General features: G+C 48.6%; 1 protein-coding gene across 6 annotated transcripts in view; it reads right to left on the bottom strand.

Moving 5' to 3' along the window:
* Positions 1-24,631, bottom strand: part of DIAPH3 (diaphanous related formin 3) — a 1,416,707-nt gene that overhangs the window by 710,859 nt on the left and 681,217 nt on the right. For all 6 annotated transcript variants that reach the window (XM_063952903.1, XM_063952906.1, XM_063952905.1 and 3 more), the window contains 2 exons: positions 18,227-18,345; positions 18,060-18,124 (listed from right to left, as the gene is read on the bottom strand). In XM_063952903.1, coding sequence (XP_063808973.1) covers positions 18,060-18,124; positions 18,227-18,345 — 184 coding nt within the window. The remainder of the gene's footprint in view (positions 1-18,059; positions 18,125-18,226; positions 18,346-24,631) is intronic.

A 24,631-nucleotide genomic window follows, 5' to 3' on the forward strand; every position in this document is an offset into this window, starting at 1 on the left:
AACACCATCCACACCATATAACCTGGAATATATGCAACCAGTTAACAGTATGAACAAAAAACAGTATCAGCTAAAGACTGATCTCAACTGTAACATAACCCTTATGGAAGCAACAACTATATACAAGCCTTGCAGATTTTGTCCGCACTGGGACGGGCGCCCAGCATCCTCTACGGACTACGAGAAAAAGATTTACAGGTAAGTTTAAAATCTTATTTTCTAGGGGGCGTGGCCGGGTAGCTGAGCTGGATAGACGTGCTTAGGATCAGCTCCAGGCACCAGAGCTGGTAAACAGCAGAAATAGCCCTTTATTCGGCTTATATCTATCCCCAGCAATATCCTACTGCCTCTCACGGTCCCCCCTGCTCCCATCACACCGGGTCCCGGAGCCGGAGGAGGCCTCCTGCCTCCTTGCGGGTTGGGGCCTAGGCACCGGGCGGAGACCGGGGGCTGGATTTCGGAGGAGGCCCCGATCGGTGTGGAGGAGTGCTGCGGAGCCTTCAGAGGACAGGCTGGGCCCAGCTACATACCCTGCAACCTCTCCTGTGATCTCCGTGGGTGCGGAGCCCCGTGGGTTTCGGACGGCGAGCGAGACAAGGCACGGGCGGCTGCCTGCGGTGAGCCCTGTGTGTGCCGGGACGACTGTCGCGATCCGCCGGGGGCTGGGGGCTGACCCTTGCAGCGGGCAGCGAGCGGCGGCGGCGGCCCTGTCCCTCAGCATCGGAGCTGCCTACTCCGCCTGGAGGGATCGAGAAGCACCACACAGGGGCCTGGAGGAAACGGGCCGGCTGCTGGCGGCCATCTTGGAGAGTGAGACCGGGTGCGGACGCGGCAGGCGGGACCAGGAGGTGAGATCAGGGGACCCTGTCTGTCGGCTGGACCGCAGACGGGTTCCCACCCCTGTGGATCCTAGAAGTGTGCCCCCCAAATTATAAATATCTCTGTCTGGCAGACATAGAAGCGGTTATCCGCTGGGCTCGCAGGCCCTAGCCCGCCATAACCTCAATACCCCCTCCCTCACGTTTACCAGAGCTGCTCAACCCAATCGGGCACTCCACAATAAAGCCCACTAGGAACCCCCGGAGCCGGGCACTTAACCAGTGCAGAGTAACTTGCTATAAATATCTATCACCATTTTACATTGCCCTGCTTCACTTATGATATATGATCCTGGAGCTCCATCTGCTGGTGGCCCTCATATCTGCTCCCAGCTACAGGCTAAGTAGCCTATATCTCATAATGTGACCCATCTGAACATGCCCTGAGTCTCGGGATCACCTATGATATATAAAATAGAAGCTGCTCCGTCTCCACCACCGGGACTATTTTAAACTCTCCGATGCAGTAATTCTTTTGAACCAGTTCATACACACGCAACCTCACTATGTCTAAAGGCAACAAAAAGCAACAAGCAGCAGCGGCGACCCCGAACCTGAAGAAATTTGCCTATGCAAATACCAAAAAATCTGATCAAGAGACCACGCCGCAACTCGACGCCTCGGACTCGGAGGATTCTGACCAATCTCCTCTGACCCGAAAGGATCTCCACCTGCTTTTCTGCGAAATTAAGGAGACAAGAAGATCTGTACAGGCGATTCAGGCGGAGGTACATACTGCTATCACCTCTCTTAAAGCCGACATCACAGACCTGGGGGACAGAACGGACCACTTGGAGTCCAAAATGGACGAAGTGGTCGCCTTTCAGCAGGGGGTAGAAGATGATATCCATACTATGAGACAAGAAATGCGCCTAATCCAGGAACGCCAGGAGGACCAGGATAATCGGGCGCGCCGGAATAATCTTCGCATTAGGGGGATCCCCGAAGAAATCGATATGACATCCCTTCCCGGCTTCCTTAAGAAATTGTTCGCCCATCTCTTGCCCTCAACGCCGGAAGACCAATTTCTACTGGACAGAGCCCACAGAGCACTTCGCCCCCGCTCTCAGGACCAAGCACAACCAAGAGACGTTATTCTCCGCTGCCACTACTATTCGGCTAAAGAGGACTTGCTCCGGGAGACCAGAAAACTCTCTAAATTGGACTTCCTGGGTCACTCCCTCCAAATATTCCAGGACATTGCCCCCAGCACGCTAATCAAAAGAAAGGAATTCCGTCCTATCACTCTGGCTCTCCGTGATAAGGGCATTAGATATAGATGGGGATTCCCCTTCCGCATACTTGTGTGGCACCATAACCGCCTCCACTCGGCTAGGGACCTAGCTGAAGCTAAAGATCTTCTACGCAATCTAGGCGTTACCTCGTCCCTGAATATGCCCGAATCCCCGCTGCGGACAAACGAGGGTCCCCATGCAGAATCGTCCGACACTCCGAGACGCTCCCTGAACCGTGATTGGACACGGGTCCCCTCAACTCGGAAGTCCGCCTCCGTTGGCCGAGACCCCTGAGGACAGCCTAGTCTAAAAGTTGCCTTATTCTCCTATTCTACATTGTTTAACTGTATGTCTGTCTCTCCCAGGTGTGGCTTTCTCCTGCTTTCGCCCTAATAGGGTTCCACCTCCCCGCATCCATTGCACCGCCATCTAGATATGGCAATTTAAGCTGGCCGATGGCATATGGCTAGATAACCTAGGGGAGGGTGGAGATGGGGAACGGATGCCTACGCATATATCCTTTTAAGCGTAGATTCCCAGGCTCGGGGCACTGAGATGAGTGCCCACAACATTTGATGCGTCTGGCTCGGCCAGGCCGCGTCCCCACACCTGGGTCTTATACCCTTGCCCGGTCGTTGTCACTTGGTGACCCCCTATGGTTTCCCCTTGACCGGCACATATGGCCAGATGCCGTTTTTTCTGGTCTCCAACCCCCCTCTCTTCCCTGTCTTTCCCTCGTTTTGTCCTCCCTGTTTCTATCACTATCTCAATATCTAGGCTTTTTCTTTCCTTCTGTCCGTCCATGCATAAATACCAATCAGAATCTGCATACACTTACAATGTTTTTGTTCTGGCTCTCTGTAGGGATGCGGTGTCCGGAGGGAGGAGATGAAGCGTTTCGAGACCCGGTAGGACATGGCTCTTAAAGTCTACTCGCACAACGTTAAAGGTTTGAATAGCCCCCATAAACGCACTAAACTATTTCTCTCCCTTAAGCAGTCCAAGGGAGATTTAGTCTTCCTTCAGGAAACACATTTTAAGAAATCCCTACACCCTGACCTAAAATCCAAAGCTTACCCACTCACGTTTCACGCATGCGATGCCACACATAAGAAGAGGGGGGTTTCCATCTTGATAGCTGCCCACCTCACGTTTGAGCTGCTGGACAGTCATGCAGATAAAGCAGGTAGATGGCTTATCTTAGTGGGGAAGCTGAATGATAGCCTATGCACCCTAATTAACATATACGCACCAAATCAAAACCAAGCTACATTTTTTAGGAGAATCAGCGCGCAACTAACTAGTCTCGGCCGAGGAGAAGTTATCATGGCTGGGGATTTTAATGAGGTGCTAGATGCCTCTTTAGATAGATCATCCCCTCCACGGCCTGGGCCCCCTCGCCACCCCCGCCCGACGCTGGCATCCCTTGCCTTACTAGACCTTTTAAAAACCCACTTGCTATTCGATTCCTTTAGGATATCTGAACCTTTGACTAGAGACTACACCTTCTATTCCCCGGTACATACAACCTACTCCAGAATTGACATGATCCTACTCAGCCGGGATATATCCCCAAAACTGAAATCCGCTGGTATCCTCCCTATGGTATGGTCGGACCATTGCCCGATCATAGCCGTACTCCAATCCATCACCCCGCGACCCCCCCCCCGTTTCCTGGCGCCTGAACGACTCCGTCTTACATAACCACGAAGTCACCTCTCAAATTAAGGACTGCCTGACCGAATACTTCCTTCTCAACGACGCCCCGGAGATATCCCCGACTACTCTGTGGGAAGCACACAAAGCTGTCCTACGAGGCCATCTAATAAGCCAGACGGCTAGGTTTAAAAAATCCCAGAAGCTCAGTTTCCTCTCCCTCTCCACGAGACTCCAGACCCTTGAACGTCAACACAAACTCTCCCCCACCACCTCTAACCTAGAGCCCCTGCTAGAGGCTAGGAATGCAATGTCACTATCTCTGTCGGAACGCACGGCGAAGACTCTCCAGAGGCTTAACCAGACCTTCTACGAGAAAGGCGACAAAGCCGACAGAATCCTGGCATCTCGCCTTAGAGCACAAAGCTCTCGTAACAATATTTTAGCGGTAAAGACCGACTCTGGTGTCCTTACATATGACCCAGGAGGTATAAACAGGGAATTTCGAGACTATTATACCAAGCTATATAACCTAAACCCCAAGGCCCCAAGCCCCAACCCCCCTGATGTGTTAATCTCAGAATTTCTCCGACAAGCTGACCTCCCCCAACTATCTGCCACTGATGCGGCAGATTTGAACAGAGATATCACGGAGGAGGAAATAACAGCCGTCCTGAGAAACCTTAAATCTTCTAAAGCCCCAGGCCCCGACGGCTTTACGGCCTCATATTACAAAAAATTTGCCCCCTTGTTGGTCCCCCATCTACGGGTACTGTTTAATGCAGTCCTACAGGGAGCCCCAAAACCAAGTACCATGCTGGAGGCCAGAGTAATAGTTATACATAAGGAGGGTAGAGACCCACGAAATTGCGCTAGCTACCGCCCCATTTCCCTACTGAATCTTGATATTAAAATATATGCAAAGATCCTGGCCACCCGCCTCAACGGTGTGTTACCTGAATTGATTCACTATGACCAAGTGGGATTTATACCAGGACGCCAGGCCAGAGACAACACTAGAAAAGCGATCGACACTATCCACCTACTGAATATCAGACAAACTCCATCTATTATCCTTTCCCTTGATGCTGAGAAGGCGTTCGATCGCATCTCTTGGCCGTTCTTACTGCAGACTCTTCAGGCGTTTGGGATATCGGCGAAATTTCTGACTGGGATCTCAGCTCTCTATTCCTCTCCGATAGCAAAAGTTCTTACCAACGGGATATTGTCCCCCCCCTTCCCATTGACTAATGGAACTAGACAGGGCTGTCCTCTTTCGCCCCTGGTGTTTGCCATGGTCATTGAGCCACTAGCAGCTATGATTAGGAAATCAGACAGTGTTCGGGGAGTGCTGATGGGCTCACAGGAGTCCAAAATCTCCCTCTTTGCCGACGATGTCCTTCTATCTCTAACCCAGCCGCAGTCTTCCCTACCCGCCCTATACAGGATAATAGAGGAATATGGTTCCCTCTCGGGATATAAAATAAACTACTCTAAATCAGAAGCCATGCTGCTTCATGTCCCTGGAGACCTTAGGCGCTCTCTACAGTCCTCCTTTGACTTACGTTGGCAAACCAATAAGATCAAATACCTAGGAGTCTATATTACCTCCCACTATAATTCCCTATACTCTGAAAATTTTCCACGGATACTGAACAAGATCAAATCAGATCTGATAAGATGGAGGACGCACATTATATCCTGGCTGGGTAGGATAATTGCCCTCAAAATGACAGTTATGCCACAACTTTTATATCTTTTTCAGACCCTGCCTGTGAGGGTCCCGGAGAGGGTCCTCAGGGATGCCCAGGCCTCATTTGTGAAGTTTGTCTGGAATGACAAACCCCCTCGGATTGCCTTTAATGTACTCCGACTTCCCCGCAATGCGGGTGGCCGAGGATTCCCCGATATCAAACTCTACTACCTGGCCAGTCATCTCAGTCAAATGGTGGCCTCATTTGCACCCCGTGGCTGTATCTCCTGGGTTGACCTCGCCGCACTATCTATGGGATTCCGTTCACTGGCTTCGATATGGGGCCTGGGCAAACCACACCGACTGGCCCTTAGAGACATGTCACCATCCCTTAAATTTCACCTATCTACTTGGCACAAGTCTATTACGAAATACTGCTTATCTTCCCCACACTCCCCTCTTACACCCCTCTGGGATAACCCAGACTTCCCCGCTGGGATCTCTCCCCGCAAATTTACATCCTGGTTTAATGCCCGGATCCTTGTGGTCCACGACTTATCCCTTCAAGGTCAATGGATGTCAATAGATGTCATCAAGTCCAAATTCCCCTCACTGTCCCCTCCCTTCTTTGAATACTTCCAACTACGTCACTTCCTTTTATCCCTACCTCAGGCCGACGCCCAGCGGGACCTTACACCCTATGAGTCTTTATGTCTTGCAAAACCCATAAGCAGAGGCCTAATCTCGAAAATATATACCCTGTTGGTTGAGACCTCCTCCGGGCCGCAGACCCGTCACGAACGGGAGTGGGAGAGGGACTTGGGCCCCCCCCCCGACGAAACCTGTTGGGAGGAAGTTCGGGAGGGAATCGCTAAAAGCTCAATCTCGACCCGACTCAAGGAGACTTCCTATAAATTATATTACAGGTGGTATTATACCCCTGACAAACTATCGCGGATGTTTCCTTCTGCCACCCCGGTGTGTTGGCGGGGATGCGGCCTACGGGGTACTCTCCTCCATATTTGGTGGACCTGCCCACGTATCCTTAACTACTGGAGAGGAGTGCTCGACATCTTAAACTCCCTGGCAGGGCTTAAGCTTACACTAGACCCATGGATGTTTCTTCTGGCCCGGCCACACCCAGACTTAGACCCCCTACTGAATAAATTATTTTCCCATATACTAGTAGCGGCTAAATCCTTGATAGCTAAAAACTGGAAAAACACCGCTCCACCCACGATCCCTGCCCTGAACAACCATATATGGTTTGTAGCCAATATGGAAAAAATCACCTATTACCTGCATGACTGCCCCCTCAGATTTGAACTAGTCTGGGGTCCTTGGTTAAATACGCGGTCCCCCTCAACTTAGGATTCAATCCTGGCCTTTAGTCCCATCTCATTGTCCCCCGAGTGGGTCGCACCCGGGCCCTCCCTCCGGACGCCGCCTCGAAATTTTGGGGCTTGACTATTTCTGCACTGCTTCATGTTATACAGGTATGCCCATTGTATGTGAAATGTTTATATTGCCTATAAGTAATGCAGACAACCCTGATATCGTACATCCAATGTCGTTTAGAACGGATTTGTTGTCCCCCCTATCCCCTTTTTCCTTCTTTCTTCTCTCCCTCTCTGTCCCCCCTATCTACTTCCACGTTACCTTCTGTTGTTCCCATTCCCCCCATGATGCGCTCCTGTTTCGAGGAGATATTTTGCTTATATGTTAATTATATTCAAAATAATTGGAAAACTGACGCCTTGAGGACTGTTATATACACTTTATTATCCCATTGCTTTCTGTACCACATGTTGTTGACCTTTCAGTCTCTCTTGGTGTGAATAAAGAAAATTGTTAAAAAAAAAAAAATCTTATTTTCTCTTACGTCCTAGAGGATGCTGGGGACTCCGTAAGGACCATGGGGTTTATACCAAAGCTCCAGACCGGGCGGGAGAGTGCGGACGACTCTGCAGCACCGACTGAGCAAACGCAAGGTCCTCATCAGCCAGGGTATCAAACTTATAGAACTTTGCAAAAGTGTTTGAACCGAACCAGGTAGCTGCTCGGCAAAGCTGTAAAGCCAAGACGCCTCAGGCAGCCGCCCAAGAAGAGGCCACCTTCCTAGTGGAATGGGCCTTTACCGAATTAGTTAATGGCAATCCTGCCGTAGAATGAGCCTGCTGAATCGTGTTATAGATCCAGCGAGCAATAGTCTGCTTCGAAGCAGAAGCAACAACTTTGTTGGCTGCATACAGGACAAACAGTGCTTCTGTTTTCCTAACCCGAGACGCCCAGGCTACATAGATTTTTAAGGCCCTGACTACATCCAGGGACTTGGAATCCTCCCAGTCACCCGTAGCCACAGGCACCACAATAGGTTGGTTCATATAAAATGAAGAAACCACCTTAGGCAAAAATTGAGGACGAGTCCTCAAGTCTGCTCTATCCACATGGAAGGTCAAACAGGGGCTCTTGTGAGACAAGGCCGCCAATTCAGACACCCGCCTTGCAGATGCCAAGGCCAACAACATGACCACCTTCCAAGTGAGAAATTTCAATTCAACCGTTTGAAGAGGTTCAAACCAGTGAGACTTCAGGAACCGTAACACCAAGTTAAGGTCCCAAGGTGCCACTGGGGGCATAAAAGGAGGCTGGATGTGCAGCACTCCCTTTACAAAAGTCTGGACTTCTGGGAGAGAAGCCAATTCGTTCTGAAAGAAAATAGACAGGGCCGAAATATGTACCTTAATGGAGCCTAATTTTAGGCCCATATACACTCCTGTCTGTAGAAAGTGGAGAAAACGGCCCCGATGGAAATATTCCGTAGGAGCATTTTTGGCTTCACACCAAGAAACATATTTCCTCCAGATATGGTGATAATGTTTTTCCGTCACCTCCTTCCTAGCCTTTATCAGAGTAGGGATGACTTCCTCCGGAATACCTTTCCCAGCTAGGATTCGGTGTTCAACCGCCATGCCGTCAAACGTAACCGCGGTACGTCTTGGAACACGCAGGGCCCCTGTTGTAACAGGTCCTCCCTGAGAGGAAGAGGCCATGGATCTTCTGTGAGCATCTCCTGAAGATCTGAATACCAGGCCCTTCGAGGCCAATCTGGAACAATGAGGATTGTTTTCACTCTTTTTTGTCTTATGATTCTCAATATTCTTGAGATGAGAGAAAGAGGAGGGAACACATAGACCGACTGAAACACCCAAGGTGTCACCAGGGCGTCCACCGCTACTGCCTGAGGGTCCCTTGACCTGGCACAATACCTCCGAAGCTTCTTGTTGAGGCGTGACGCCATCATGTCTATGTGAGGAATTCCCCAAAGACTTGTTATCTCTGTAAAAACATCTTGATGAAGTCCCCACTCTCCTGGAAGGAGATCGTGTCTGCCGAGGAAGTCTGCTTCCCAGTTGTCCGTTCCCAGAATGAAAACCGCTGACAGAGCGCTTACGTGATTTTACGCCCAGCGAAGAATCCTGGTGGCTTCCACCATTGCCACTCTGCTCCTTGTCCCGCCTTGGCAGTTCACATGAGCCACGGCTGTGACGTTGTCTGATTGAATCAGAACTGGTAGGTCACGAAGATTCTCCGCTTGTAGTAGGCCGTTGTATATGGCCCTCAATTCCAATACGTTGATGTGTAGACAAACCTCCTGGCTTGACAAGAGCCCATGAAAATTTCTTCTTTATGTGACTACTCCCCATCCTCGGAGGCTCGCGTCCGTGGTCACCAGAACCCAGTCTTGAATGCCAAACCTGCGACCCTCTAGAAGGTGAGCACTTTGCAGCCACCACAGGAGAGACACCCTGGCTCGGGGGGACAGGCTTATCTTCTTGTCCAGGAGGTCCCACTGAAACGTCCTTGCATGAAATAAGCCGAAGGGGATGGCCTCGTAGGCTGCCACCATTTTCCCCAGAACTCGAGTGCATTGATGAACAGACACTCTTTTTGGTTTTAGCAAGTCTCTGACCATGTTCTGGAGGTCCTGGGCTTTTTCCATCGGGAGAAAAACCCTCTTTCGTTCCGTGACCAGAATCATGCCTAGGAATGATAGTCGAGTCGTTGGAATCAATTGTGACTTTGGCATATTGAGAATCCAACCGTGTTGTTGTAGCACTCTCAGGAAGAGCGACACGCTCTTCTGCAATTGATCTCTCGATCTTGCTTTTATCAGGAGATCGTCCAAGTATGGGATAATTGTGACTCCCTGACTGCGCAGAAGCACCATTATCTCCGCCATCACCTTGGTGAAAATCATCGGGGCCGTGGAAAGCGCAAGCGGCAACGTCTGAAACTGGTAATGACAGTCCTGTACAGCGAATCTCAGGTACGCCTGATGAGGAGAATATATGGGGACATGGAGGTATGCATCCTTTATGTCGAGTGACACCATAAAATCCCCCCCATCCTGACTGGATATCACAGCCCGGAGCGATTCCATCTTGAATTTGAACTTTTTCAAGTACAGGTTTAGGGATTTTAAGATTTAAAATGGGTCTGACCGCATACATCCGGCTTCGGGACCACGAACAGGGTCGAATAGTACCCTTTCCCCTGTTGGACTAGGGGAACCTTGACAATCACTTGCTGTTGTTACACAGTTTTTGAATTGCAGCTAACACTACTTCCCTCTCTGGGGAAGAAGCTGGCAAGGCCGACTTGAAATATCGGCGAGGGGACACCTCTTCGAATTCCAGTTTGTAGCCTTGGGATACAATATCTATCGCCCAAGGATCCACGTCTGACAGAACCCAGACCTGGCTGAAGAGTCGAAGACGTGCCCCCACCGGTGCGGTCTCCCTCAGTGGAGCCCCAGCGTCATGCGGTGGATTTAGAAGAAGCCGCGGAGGACTTCTGCTCCTGGGAACTAGCTAGAGCAGGTGCTCTTTTTCCTCTACCCTTACCTCCGTTACCGCTGCGCACTTACCTCAGTGAAGATCTGAAGTCTTCTGCTGCCTTGAAGTCTTCTTTTCTTCTTATACTCACCCGGCTTCTATCTTCCGGCTTTGCGAGGAGGACGGCGGCGCGGCTCCGGGACGAACAGCGAGGGGAGACCTGCGTTCCGACTCGCTCTGGAGCTAATGGTGTCCAGTAGCCTAAGAAGCAGAGCCTATCACTTAGGTAGGTCTGCTTCTCTCTCCTCAGTCCCACGATGCAGGGAGCCTGTTGCCAGCAGTGCTCCCTGAAAATAAAAAACCTAACAAAATTCTTTATCAGAGAAACTCAGGAGAGCTCCCCTGTAATGCACCCAATCTCCTCTGGGCACAGGATCTAACTGAGGTCTGGAGGAGGGCCATAGAGGGAGGACCCAGTGCACACCCATTCTAAAGTTCTTTATAGTGACCATATCTCCTGCGGAGCCCGTCTATACCCCATGGTCCTTACGGAGTCCCCAGCATACTCTAGGAAGTAAGAGAAATAAGCAATATGAGCACATCAACTACAACTACATTTCAAATATGTAGGAGAACATATTACTGAATCATGTTTAAACAGATATATTCGGTATTCAGACGCATAGCGAAAGAAACAACAGTAAATGTATACAGACTCATATGCAATAGGCACTTATCTAACTATTCATACTCAAAAAGGTAGAGACATAGTGCTGTATCACCCGTACTAAGTAGAGTGGGATACAGGGAGACTCACCTCGCTTTCAGGACCAATCAATACGTTAGTGAACGCTGAGTGGATCCAGACGCTACTAGTGTACACTGCCGCTTCATGAACCTATAGTGAACACAGACGCTCAGTGAACACAGACGCACCCGTCACACAGCTGCCTATGCTGCGACTGGGTCCCCTTCATGTACAGCGTTTTAGACGGAAGCAGAAAAACAGTTCATGACGGGAGACTCGGAGGAAGCTGGTCATGAACCGGGGGGAGGGGCGACCAAGAGAGCGTCTGACTCCCCACTGCTGACATCAACCCTAGGGATTGCGGCCTCATACTATTCCTGGAGCATCTGATCCCTAAGGCCTAGAGCTGGTGCACCCGAGGTGGCAGCCGCATCATCGACTGTTCGGTGTTCAACCGCCATGCCGTCAAACGTAACCGCGGTACGTCTTGGAACACGCAGGGCCCCTGTTGTAACAGGTCCTCCCTGAGAGGAAGAGGCCATGGATCTTCTGTGAGCATCTCCTGAAGATCTGAATACCAGGCCCTTCGAGGCCAATCTGGAACAATGAGGATTGTTTTCACTCTTTTTTGTCTTATGATTCTCAATATTCTTGAGATGAGAGAAAGAGGAGGGAACACATAGACCGACTGAAACACCCAAGGTGTCACCAGGGCGTCCACCGCTACTGCCTGAGGGTCCCTTGACCTGGCACAATACCTCCGAAGCTTCTTGTTGAGGCGTGACGCCATCATGTCTATGTGAGGAATTCCCCAAAGACTTGTTATCTCTGTAAAAACATCTTGATGAAGTCCCCACTCTCCTGGAAGGAGATCGTGTCTGCCGAGGAAGTCTGCTTCCCAGTTGTCCGTTCCCAGAATGAAAACCGCTGACAGAGCGCTTACGTGATTTTACGCCCAGCGAAGAATCCTGGTGGCTTCCACCATTGCCACTCTGCTCCTTGTCCCGCCTTGGCAGTTCACATGAGCCACGGCTGTGACGTTGTCTGATTGAATCAGAACTGGTAGGTCACGAAGATTCTCCGCTTGTAGTAGGCCGTTGTATATGGCCCTCAATTCCAATACGTTGATGTGTAGACAAACCTCCTGGCTTGACAAGAGCCCATGAAAATTTCTTCTTTATGTGACTACTCCCCATCCTCGGAGGCTCGCGTCCGTGGTCACCAGAACCCAGTCTTGAATGCCAAACCTGCGACCCTCTAGAAGGTGAGCACTTTGCAGCCACCACAGGAGAGACACCCTGGCTCGGGGGGACAGGCTTATCTTCTTGTCCAGGAGGTCCCACTGAAACGTCCTTGCATGAAATAAGCCGAAGGGGATGGCCTCGTAGGCTGCCACCATTTTCCCCAGAACTCGAGTGCATTGATGAACAGACACTCTTTTTGGTTTTAGCAAGTCTCTGACCATGTTCTGGAGGTCCTGGGCTTTTTCCATCGGGAGAAAAACCCTCTTTCGTTCCGTGACCAGAATCATGCCTAGGAATGATAGTCGAGTCGTTGGAATCAATTGTGACTTTGGCATATTGAGAATCCAACCGTGTTGTTGTAGCACTCTCAGGAAGAGCGACACGCTCTTCTGCAATTGATCTCTCGATCTTGCTTTTATCAGGAGATCGTCCAAGTATGGGATAATTGTGACTCCCTGACTGCGCAGAAGCACCATTATCTCCGCCATCACCTTGGTGAAAATCATCGGGGCCGTGGAAAGCGCAAGCGGCAACGTCTGAAACTGGTAATGACAGTCCTGTACAGCGAATCTCAGGTACGCCTGATGAGGAGAATATATGGGGACATGGAGGTATGCATCCTTTATGTCGAGTGACACCATAAAATCCCCCCCATCCTGACTGGATATCACAGCCCGGAGCGATTCCATCTTGAATTTGAACTTTTTCAAGTACAGGTTTAGGGATTTTAAGATTTAAAATGGGTCTGACCGCATACATCCGGCTTCGGGACCACGAACAGGGTCGAATAGTACCCTTTCCCCTGTTGGACTAGGGGAACCTTGACAATCACTTGCTGTTGTTACACAGTTTTTGAATTGCAGCTAACACTACTTCCCTCTCTGGGGAAGAAGCTGGCAAGGCCGACTTGAAATATCGGCGAGGGGACACCTCTTCGAATTCCAGTTTGTAGCCTTGGGATACAATATCTATCGCCCAAGGATCCACGTCTGACAGAACCCAGACCTGGCTGAAGAGTCGAAGACGTGCCCCCACCGGTGCGGTCTCCCTCAGTGGAGCCCCAGCGTCATGCGGTGGATTTAGAAGAAGCCGCGGAGGACTTCTGCTCCTGGGAACTAGCTAGAGCAGGTGCTCTTTTTCCTCTACCCTTACCTCCGTTACCGCTGCGCACTTACCTCAGTGAAGATCTGAAGTCTTCTGCTGCCTTGAAGTCTTCTTTTCTTCTTATACTCACCCGGCTTCTATCTTCCGGCTTTGCGAGGAGGACGGCGGCGCGGCTCCGGGACGAACAGCGAGGGGAGACCTGCGTTCCGACTCGCTCTGGAGCTAATGGTGTCCAGTAGCCTAAGAAGCAGAGCCTATCACTTAGGTAGGTCTGCTTCTCTCTCCTCAGTCCCACGATGCAGGGAGCCTGTTGCCAGCAGTGCTCCCTGAAAATAAAAAACCTAACAAAATTCTTTATCAGAGAAACTCAGGAGAGCTCCCCTGTAATGCACCCAATCTCCTCTGGGCACAGGATCTAACTGAGGTCTGGAGGAGGGCCATAGAGGGAGGACCCAGTGCACACCCATTCTAAAGTTCTTTATAGTGACCATATCTCCTGCGGAGCCCGTCTATACCCCATGGTCCTTACGGAGTCCCCAGCATACTCTAGGAAGTAAGAGAAATAAGCAATATGAGCACATCAACTACAACTACATTTCAAATATGTAGGAGAACATATTACTGAATCATGTTTAAACAGATATATTCGGTATTCAGACGCATAGCGAAAGAAACAACAGTAAATGTATACAGACTCATATGCAATAGGCACTTATCTAACTATTCATACTCAAAAAGGTAGAGACATAGTGCTGTATCACCCGTACTAAGTAGAGTGGGATACAGGGAGACTCACCTCGCTTTCAGGACCAATCAATACGTTAGTGAACGCTGAGTGGATCCAGACGCTACTAGTGTACACTGCCGCTTCATGAACCTATAGTGAACACAGACGCTCAGTGAACACAGACGCACCCGTCACACAGCTGCCTATGCTGCGACTGGGTCCCCTTCATGTACAGCGTTTTAGACGGAAGCAGAAAAACAGTTCATGACGGGAGACTCGGAGGAAGCTGGTCATGAACCGGGGGGAGGGGCGACCAAGAGAGCGTCTGACTCCCCACTGCTGACATCAACCCTAGGGATTGCGGCCTCATACTATTCCTGGAGCATCTGATCCCTAAGGCCTAGAGCTGGTGCACCCGAGGTGGCAGCCGCATCATCGACTGTTTTGTAGTCTCCTTCCAAAACAGTGTGGCTCTGTCCATATTCCCCTTCTAAGCGGAACCGATACCTTACCTTCTCCCCGTGATCCGGCCACAGCCTGGTAACGTCTGCTGGACCTGCTAGTATATCCGACACAGACGCCCGCCGAAACAGCACTGGTGGGTAAGTGTTGTCGCGACCTGGCGGAGAGTTGTTGGAGTGACTCTTTCTAAGGTACGTATAAGACGCTGTTTAGAAAGATAGCTCAGAAAAATAGTAAGACTATAAAAATATAAGAAAGCTTAGGGCTGCTAAAAACCAGCAGCCCTCTGACCATGGTCCAGCTCCTGCCGCACCAAACAAAAAACTGATTTGCCTGAGCCAGGAGGCAGGGATATATGGACGGGCCCGTTGCATGCTGGGAGGCGGGAAAGCTTTGACCGATTGGTGCAAATTCGCTGTCGCTTCATCATATCCCATTGTTATCCTGTGGATAACCTGTGGACCCTGCCGAAGAAAAGCGCTAGTGCTAATTAGGGAAGATCGTCAGTGCATACACACTGAACTAAAGGGTGAGTCTCCCTTATCCAAAATGCTTGGGACCAGAGGTATTTTGGATATGGGAATTTTCCGTATTTTGGAATAATTGCATACCATAATGAGATATCATGGTGATGGGACCTAAATCTAAGCACAGAATGCATTTATGTTACATATACACTTTATACACACAGCCTGAAGGTCATTATAGCCAATATTTTTTATAACTTTGTGCATTAAACAAAGTGTGTATACATTCACACAATTCATTTATGTTTCATATACACCTTATACACAAAGCCTGAAGGTCATTTAATACAATATTTTTAATAACTGTATATTAAACAAAGTTTGTGTACATTGAGCCATCAGAAAACAAAGGTTTCACTATCTCAATCTCACTCAAAAAAGTTCGTATTTCGGAATATTCCGTATTTCGGAATATTTGGATATGGGATACTCAACCTGTATATCATTGTACGATAGCATTCAGTAATGTCATCCCCCGCACTCCCCGAACCTGCAGCTCAACAATATAGTTAAAGTTGAGCTGCATGTTTGGTAGATACTGCCTGAAAGAGAACGAACTGCGGGTGCCTACACACTAGATAATTTGAACAATAGATATTTACGTTCATATCATCTAGTGTATCGCCCAGTGTGTACGGGGCTTAAGAGTAAGCTGATACCAGTATAAGAGGGCATGAACAACACAAAAGGGATCACAAATCAGGGGAAAATGTAACTGTTATGCAGAACTTTTCACTGAGGCCACCTAGCTGTTTGGAACACTTAACATATTCTAATGGACTCAATTATACACTTATACGGGTGTATCCAATAAGTGTCGGAAGCTGCCGTCTTGTCGGAAAGACGGCAGTTTCCGACAGGTTTAGGTCGGAAGGGGTTCTGACCTATTCATGGATTGTGAACAGTTTTGGCCAAGGTTCCGACAATGTCAATCCGACTTTTTTTTAAAGTTGTATTTACATTGTTGGAACCGGGGAGATGAGACGTGGGAGCGGGGACAGGTTATGAGGGTAATGGGACCATGTGAGGAGAAGAGCGGGGACAGACTCAGCGGGGATGGGTACCGGGGACCGGGAGAGGAGCGAGGACGGACTGAGCATGAACGGGTGCCGGGGACCGGGAGAGGAGAGGAGCGGGGACGGACTGAGCGGGGACGGGTGCCAGGGACCGGGAGTAGAGTGGGGATGGACTGAGTGTGGACGGCGACCAGGTGAGTAGTGGAGCATTAATGAGGATTGACCGGTATCTGCCTCCCCAGCATCCCCAGGTTGTCGGGAGCGGCCAAATCCTACTGTTGGATTTGGCCGATCCCGACAACCTGGCTCACTGAATACTAACATGTCGGGTCCTTTCCATCGGAAAGGACCGGACAGGTATTGAATATACCCCATAGTGTATGTACATCTACAGATGTGTCCACACACATTTTTCCCCAAATGGCGTCTTACCATGGCGCTGTTGCGATGTGCATGCCTCGTAGCACAGCGTGGCAGTCACATCCCATTGTATGTTACTATTCCCTCCTGCAAACCTGGCGGCAAACTGGGCTTACAATAATGGGTTGTGTGGGCACAGCTCCCCGCTATTTGTTCCTAACAGGTGTCGCCGGGTCCCTCTGTAATGTAGGGCAGCGGGGCACTGCTTCTCCACTACCTGTGGCCGCAATGCATAAGCTTGCTGTGGTGCGTAGAGGGAGCGTGCTAGAGTAAGCCTTGCTGGATCGCAGTAAAGATGTATGAGGACACATCTGCATAAAATGGCTAACATGTCTTCTTGAATGTGAAAACTTAACATAGTAGAACAAATTACAGCAGTTTTCTAGATACACATATATGATTAGTGACATATTTAACCTATGTCACTTGCACATGTTAAAAGCCCGGTATCCAATTAGCTGCGGTAATTAACCGCAGCTAATGTATCAGCCTGGGGCTAACCAATTAGCCCAGATTAGTAGTATTTATCGGGGATAATGCTTTGGGTGCCTGAGGCGATAAGCTGCTGCAATGAGACCCGTGTTTCATGATAACGCATGGGCCCAGGATCTTATGGATCTCATGTGTTATCTGCTGAACACAGGTCATTTACTGCACGAGGAAAATGGACTACTGTATAAACAGAAAGCCTGGTAATACCACTGGGATATTAAATCCATGTTTGCTGAGCGGTAAATTACTGCATGCGATTGGATACTGGTCTCAGTTGTTAATTTACATTATTATTATTTTATTTGTGGAAAAAAAAATGTTTTGGGCATAATATTTATGCTTTATATTGCTATAAAATAATCATGCTCATTGTTCAAATGGGGAAAAAACCAAGATGAATGTGCATCTCCCTATGCCCATGACATTCTGAATCATGGAGACAGATTAAAAACAGAAGAGATTAAGTCACATATTGTAAAAATAAATCTCCAATAATGAAGAGGTTTCACTGCATTACTGTCTCATTGTTGAGAAAAGAAATATCCTGTGGAGTCCCCGAGATTCATGGGAATTGAAAGAATTGAAATGCCAAAGACTGAGAAATCCATACTGTGTTTACATCTTCGGATAAAAGTAAATTGGATATGACAAATGGCAGATTCATAAAAATAAAAATATTGTTTTATAGTATGTTTAACAGTAAATTGTATACTGCATACAGTATGCATTGTTGTTACTGGCGATAACAAAATAGGGCATACATTAAATCGGACATAAGAGATTCCAGGTCCGGTCAGTTGGCACTGTGGTTACACAGCAGAACATTAAGGACTATATGAAATTACCTAATGCTATTATATACTGCTTGTGTGCATCACATTTACAGATGAAATGGATCCTATCGCCATTCTACATGCACATAGTATTTATTTCTATAAAATAGAGTTGCTTTCATAATGGCCCAACAACCTTACTTCCCACACCCTACTAATTCTGATAATGAATATAGTGGTACACACTTTTTTGTTCATTTCCAGATATCGCTCTTCAAATTCTTCAGTCTTTGCTTTGTCAATACAGACATCTACAAAATAAGAGAAATATACAGTAGAACATGATGGATATCGGTAAAAGCAACAGGGTAAAGTTCCAACAATTCAGCTGAGCAAATGCCTTGAAGACTTACCCAGCAAGTAACTAAAATCCACATCTAATCTTTTTCTGTATGTGAAATCAGGGTCTACACCACTTCGATGTAAAACTATTTGGGATACACACTCTTCAATTATTTTGAAATACTGTGGTCTTAGGAAGAAGAAAACATGAATAAATAAAATGATCAATAATTGAGTTCAGAGAAAGAAAACTGTTGTTACTAAAGGCAAAATGTTCCCAGAAAACAAGTTATACATTTTAAAGCTAAGTTAAGAAAGCCAAAAATAATCCAAACATCCTACAACGTTTTATGCTGTATATCATTTGTAGAAAAATAAGTCTAGATTGTATGTTTAACTTTCATTGTCATTTTCTAATTAAAGTTTGTGTGTTAGCAAATGAAGCAGAAGTACAGTAAGACGGTTATTCGTTTTCATATCCACGTTGGACGAGTCAAACTTCGCTATTAAGCTCTGCGACACAAATTGGTGTGACATGCTGATAAGTACAGCATATATGTCTGTGTTACTGTATGTAGCAGCAAAATAAGCCCGATGTGCCATTCCCTACACACGGGTTCACTACGGCTGGCCGGCGGTCGGGCTCCCGGCGACCAGCATCCCGGCGCCGGGAGCCCGACCGCCGGCTTACCGACAGCTTGGCGAGCGCAAATGAGCCCCTTGCGGGCTCGCTATACTGAGCGCCGGGAGCCCGACCGCCGGCAAACAGAAGACCACCCCTACACACAATCTGCAAGCAGACCAGTGTTTTATGAGCACCAGCGATACAAAAGACGGATTAATCATTAGGGCACCATCCAGGACCCAGTGGATCTTTAGATGCTCTGATTTCGCTAGTCAGATATTTTGAGTTATTTATGGTCAAAAGGGGACCTAAACAAATATCAGGCAAAGGACTTCATGGAGATATAATGGGGCATTGACCAATACTCCCGAGAATGTATATTATTTCAGATGCAACTAGTGCCTCAATGAGGACACAGGGTGATAGTCATGTTGCATTCTAAACAGCTAGCTATACACTATGTATAAGTAACATTATATACACCTCACAATAAGTAATACCATTGTACAGCCTGACACCACTAGCAAAGCACTTTCGTTGAATAGCTTTGTGGGGCAAATGAAGGAATCCTGCAACAACAAGCTTTAAAGGTACCATAAAAAAACAAAATAATAATTGCATGAATCAATACCCTTTACACCAGTGATGGCTAAGCTTCACACTCCAGCTGTTGTTGAACTACACATTCCAGCATGCCCTGCTAGTTTTGTTATTTGGCCATGCTAAAACTGATGCAGGGCATGCTGGGATGTGTAGTTCAACTACAGCTGGAGTGTCAAGGTTAGCCATTACTGCTTTACACAATGATAATCAAAAAAATAAGATTTTACGTACCGGTAAATCTATTTCTCGTAGTCCGTAGTGGATGCTGGGGACTCCGTAAGGACCCTGGGGAATAGACGGGCTCCACAGGAGACATGGGCACTTTAAGAAATAATTTAGATTCTGGTGTGCTCTGGCTCCTCCCTCTATGTCCCTCCTCCAGACCTCAGTTAGAGAAACTGTGCCCGGAAGAGCTGACAGTACAAGGAAAGGATTTTGAGAATCCAGGGTAAGACTCATACCAGCCACACTGTATAACTTGTGATAACTTTACCCAGTTAACAGTATGAACAACAACAGAGCATCAGCTCAACCCTGATGCAACTACAACATAACCCCTATTTAAGCAATAACTAAATACAAGCATTGCAGAAGAAGTCCGCACTTGGGACGGGCGCCCAGCATCCACTACGGACTACGAGAAATAGATTTACCGGTAAGTAAAATCTTAGTTTCTCTAACGTCCTAGTGGATGCTGAGGACTCCGTAAGGACCATGGGGATTATACCAAAGCTCCCAAACGGGCGGGAGAGTGCGGATGACTCTGCAGCACCGAATGAGCAAACACAAGGTCCTCCTCAGCCAGGGTATCAAACTTGTAGAACTTTGCAAAAGTGTTTGAACCCGACCAAGTAGCTGCTCGGCAAAGCTGCAATGCCGAGACCCCTCGGGCAGCCGCCCAAGAAGAGCCCACCTTCCTTGTGGAATGGGCCTTAACTGATTTAGGCAGCGGCAACCCAGCCGCAGAATGAGCCTGCTGAATCATGTTACAGATCCAGCGAGCAATAGTTTGCTTTGAAGCAGGCGCCCCAAGCTTGTTGGAAGCATACAGGATAAACAAAGATTCTGTTTTCCTGACCTTAGCCGTTCTGGCTACATAAACCTTCAAAGCCCTGACCACATCCAGTGACTCAGAATCCTCCAAGTCAGTAGTAGCCACAGGCACCACAATAGGTTGGTTTATATGAAAGGATGAAACCACTTTGGGCAGAAATTGTGGGCGGGTCCGCAATTCTGCTCTATCCGCATGGAAAACCAGATAAGGGCTTTTATGTGACAAAGCCGCCAATTCTGACACACGCCTAGCCGAAGCCAAGGCTAATAGCATGACCACCTTCCACGTGAGATATTTAAATTCCACCGTTTTGAGTGGTTAAAACCAGTGTGATTTCAGGAAACTCAACACCACGTTAAGATCCCAAGGCGCCACTGGAGGCACAAAAGGGGGCTGAATATGCAGCACTCCCTTTACAAACGTCTGAACTTCAGGCAGAGAAGCAAGTTCTTTTTGAAAGAAAATGGATAGGACCGAAATCTGGACCTTAATGGAACCCAATTTTAGGCCCAAAGTCACTCCCGACTGTAGGAAGTGAAGGAAACGGCCCAGCTGGAATTCCTCTGTAGGGGCATTCCTGGCCTCACACCAAGCTACATATTTTCGCCATATACGGTGATAATGTTGAGCTGTCACATCCTTTCTAGCCTTCATCAGCGTAGGAATAACTTCATCCGGAATGCCTTTTTCTGCTAGGATCCGGCGTTCAACCGCCATGCCGTCAAACACAGCTGCGGTAAGTCTTGGAACAGACAGGGCCCCTGTTGCAACAAGTCCTGTCTTAGAGGAAGAGGCCACGGGTCCTCTGTGAGCATTCCTTGCAGATCTGGATACCAAGTCCTTCTTGGCCAATCCGGAACAATGAGTATTGTTCTCACGCCTCTTTTTCTTATGATTCTCAGCACCTTGGGTATGAGAGGAAGAGGAGGAAATACATAGACCGACTGGAACACCCACGGTGTCATCAGGGCAACTACAGCTATCGCCTGAGGGTCTCTTGACCTGGCGCAATACCTCTGTAGTTTTTTGTTGAGGCGGGATGCCATCATGTCCACCTGTGGCAGTTCCCACCAACTTGCAACCTGCGTGAAGACTTCTTGATGAAGTCCCCACTCTCCCGGGTGTAGGTCGTGCCTGCTGAGGAAGTCTGCTTCCCAGTTGTCCACTCCCGGAATGAACACTGCTGACAGTGCGCTTACGTGATTCTCCGCCCAGCAAAGAATTCTGGTGGCTTCAACCATCGCCACCCTGCTCCTTGTGCCGCCTTGGCGGTTCACATGAGCCACTGCGGTGATGTTGTCTGACTGAATCAGAACCAGTTGGTCGCGAAGTAGGGACTCCGCTTGACGTAGGACGTTGTATATGGCCCTTAGTTCCAGGATGTTGATGTGAAGACAAGTCTCCTGACTTGACCACAGACCTTGGAAATTTCTTCCCTGTGTGACTGCCCCCCACCCTCTGAGGCTTGCATCCGTGGTCACCAGGACCCAGTCCTGAATGCCGAATCTGCGACCTTCGAGAAGGTGAGCACTGTGCAGCCACCACAGGAGAGACACTCTGGCCCTGGGCGATAGGGTGATTAACCGATGCATCTGAAGATGTGATCCGGACCACTTGTCCAGTAGATCCCACTGAACCTATCGAAGGGAATGGCCTCGTATGATGCCACCATCTTTCCCAGGACTCGCGTACAGTGATGCACAGACACCTTTTTTGGTTTTAATAGGTCTCTGACCAGTGTCATGAGCTCCTGAGCCTCCTCCATTGGGAGATAAACCCTCTTCTGGTCTGTGTCCAGAATCATGCCCAGGAAAGGCAGACAAGTCGTAGGAATCAACTGCGACTTTGTAATATTTAGAATCCAGCCGTGTTGTTTTAACACTTCCAGAGAGCGTGCTACGCTGATCAGCAACTGCTCTCGACCTCGTTTTTATGAGGAGATCGTCCAAGTATGGGATAATTGTGACCTCTTGCTTCCGCAGGAGTACCATCATTTCCGCCATTACCTTGGTAAATATTCTCGGTGCCGTGGAGAGCCCAAACGGCAAGGTCTGGAATTGGTAATGACAATCCTGCACCACAAATCTGAGGTACGCCTGATGAGGTGGATAAATGGGAACATGAAGGTATGCATCCTTTATGTCCAGAGACACCATAAAATCCCTCCCTTTCCAGGCTTGTGATGACCGCTCTGAGCGATTCTATCTTGAACTTGAACCTTTTCAGGTATATGTTCAGTGATTTTAAATTCAATATGGGTCTGACCGAACCGTCCGGTTTCGGTACCACAAACATGGTCGAATAATAACCCTTCCCTTGTTGAAGGAGGGGAACCTTGACCACAACCTGTTGAAGATACAATTTGTGAATTGCAGTTAACACTATTTCCCTCTCGTGGGGGGAAGCTGGCAGGGCCGATTTGAGGTAACGGTGAGGGGGCATCTCTTCGAATTCCAGCTTGTATCCCTGAGACGCAATCTCTATTGCCCAGGGATCCAACTGGGAGTGTACCCACTTGTAACTGAAATTTCGGAGATGCGCCCCCACCGGGCCTAGCTCCGCCTGTGGAGCCCCAGCGTCATGTGGTGGATTTAATGGAAGCCGGGGAGGACTTCTGTTCCTGGAAACTAGCTGCGTTGTGCAGCTTCCTTCCTCTGCCCCTGCCTCTGGCAAGAAAGGACGCACCTCGGACTTTCTTGCCTTTTTGTGAACGAAAGGACTGCATTTGGTAATACGGTGCTTTCTTAGGTTGTGATGAAACATATGGCAAAAAAATTGACTTTCCAGCAGTAGCTGTGGAGACCAGGTCCAAGAGACCCTCCCCAAACAATTCCTCACCCTTGTAAGGTAAAACATCCATGTGCTTTTTTGAGTCGGCATCACCTGTCCATTGCCGAGTCCACAGGACCCTTCTGGCAGAAATCGACATAGCATTTATCCTAGAGCCCAGTAGGCTGTCTCTTTGAGCATCTCTCATATATAGGACAGCGTCTTTTATATGCCCCAGGGTCATTAATATAGTATCCTTGTCTAAGGTTTCAAGTTCCTCAGATAAGGTATCCGTCCATGCTGCTACAGCACTACACACCCAGGCCGACGCAATTGCCAGCCTTAGTAAGGTACCTGAATGTGTATAAATGGACTTCAGGGTACCCTCTTGCTTTCTATCCGCAGCATCTTTCAGGGTGGCCGTATCCTGTGACGGCAGGGCTACCCTCTTTGATACGCGTGTTAAAGCTTTGTCCACTCTAGGGGAGGATTCCCAGCGTAACCTGTCCGTTGGCGGGAAAGGGTACGCCATAAGCATCCGTTTAGAAATCTGCAGTTTTTTATCTGGAGATTCCCAAGTTTTTTCACATAACTCATTTAGCTCGTGTGAAGGGGGAAAGGTCATCACCTGCCTTTTTCCCCATACATATGAACCCTCTGGTCAGGGACTGGGGTTTCCTCTGTGATGTGCAACACATCCTTAATTGCTATACTCATATAACGGATGGATTTAGCCAATTTAGGCTGTAACTTTGCATCATCGTAATCGACACTGGAGTCAGAATCCATGTCGGTATCAGTGTCAACAATGTGGGATAGTGGGCGCTTCTGAGACCCTGACGGCCTCTGCGACATAGGATCAGACACGGGTTGAGACCCTGACTGTCCTAAGGCTTCAGCTTTATCTAAGCTTTTATGCAAGGAATTAACATTATCATTTAAAACCTTCCACATATCCATCCAATCAGGTGTCGGCGCCGTTGTCGGAGACACCACATTCATTTGCTCCCGCTCTGTTTCCACATAGCCTTCCTCTTCAAACATGTCGACACAAGCGTACCGACACACCACACACACAGGGGATGCTCTTTTTGAAGACAGTTCCCCCACAAGGCCCTTTGGAGAGACAGAGAGAGAGTATGCCAGCACACACCCCAGCGCTATATAACCCAGGAATAACACAGTAACTTAGTGTTAACCCAGTAGCCGATGTTATAATGATTTTTGCGCCTAATTATGTGCCCCCCCCCTCTCTTTTTTACCCTCTTCTACCGTGAATCTGCAGGGAAGAGCCTGCGGAGCTTCCTCTCAGCGGAGCTGTGGAGAAAAAATGGCGCTGGTGAGTGCTGAGGAAGAAGCCCCGCCCCCTCAGCGGCGGGCTTCTGTCCCGCGTTTATGTACAATATTATGGCGGGTGCCCAACTG

The sequence above is a fragment of the Pseudophryne corroboree genome, chromosome 2, assembly GCF_028390025.1.
Source record: "Pseudophryne corroboree isolate aPseCor3 chromosome 2, aPseCor3.hap2, whole genome shotgun sequence".
Taxonomy (NCBI): Eukaryota; Metazoa; Chordata; class Amphibia; order Anura; family Myobatrachidae; genus Pseudophryne; species Pseudophryne corroboree.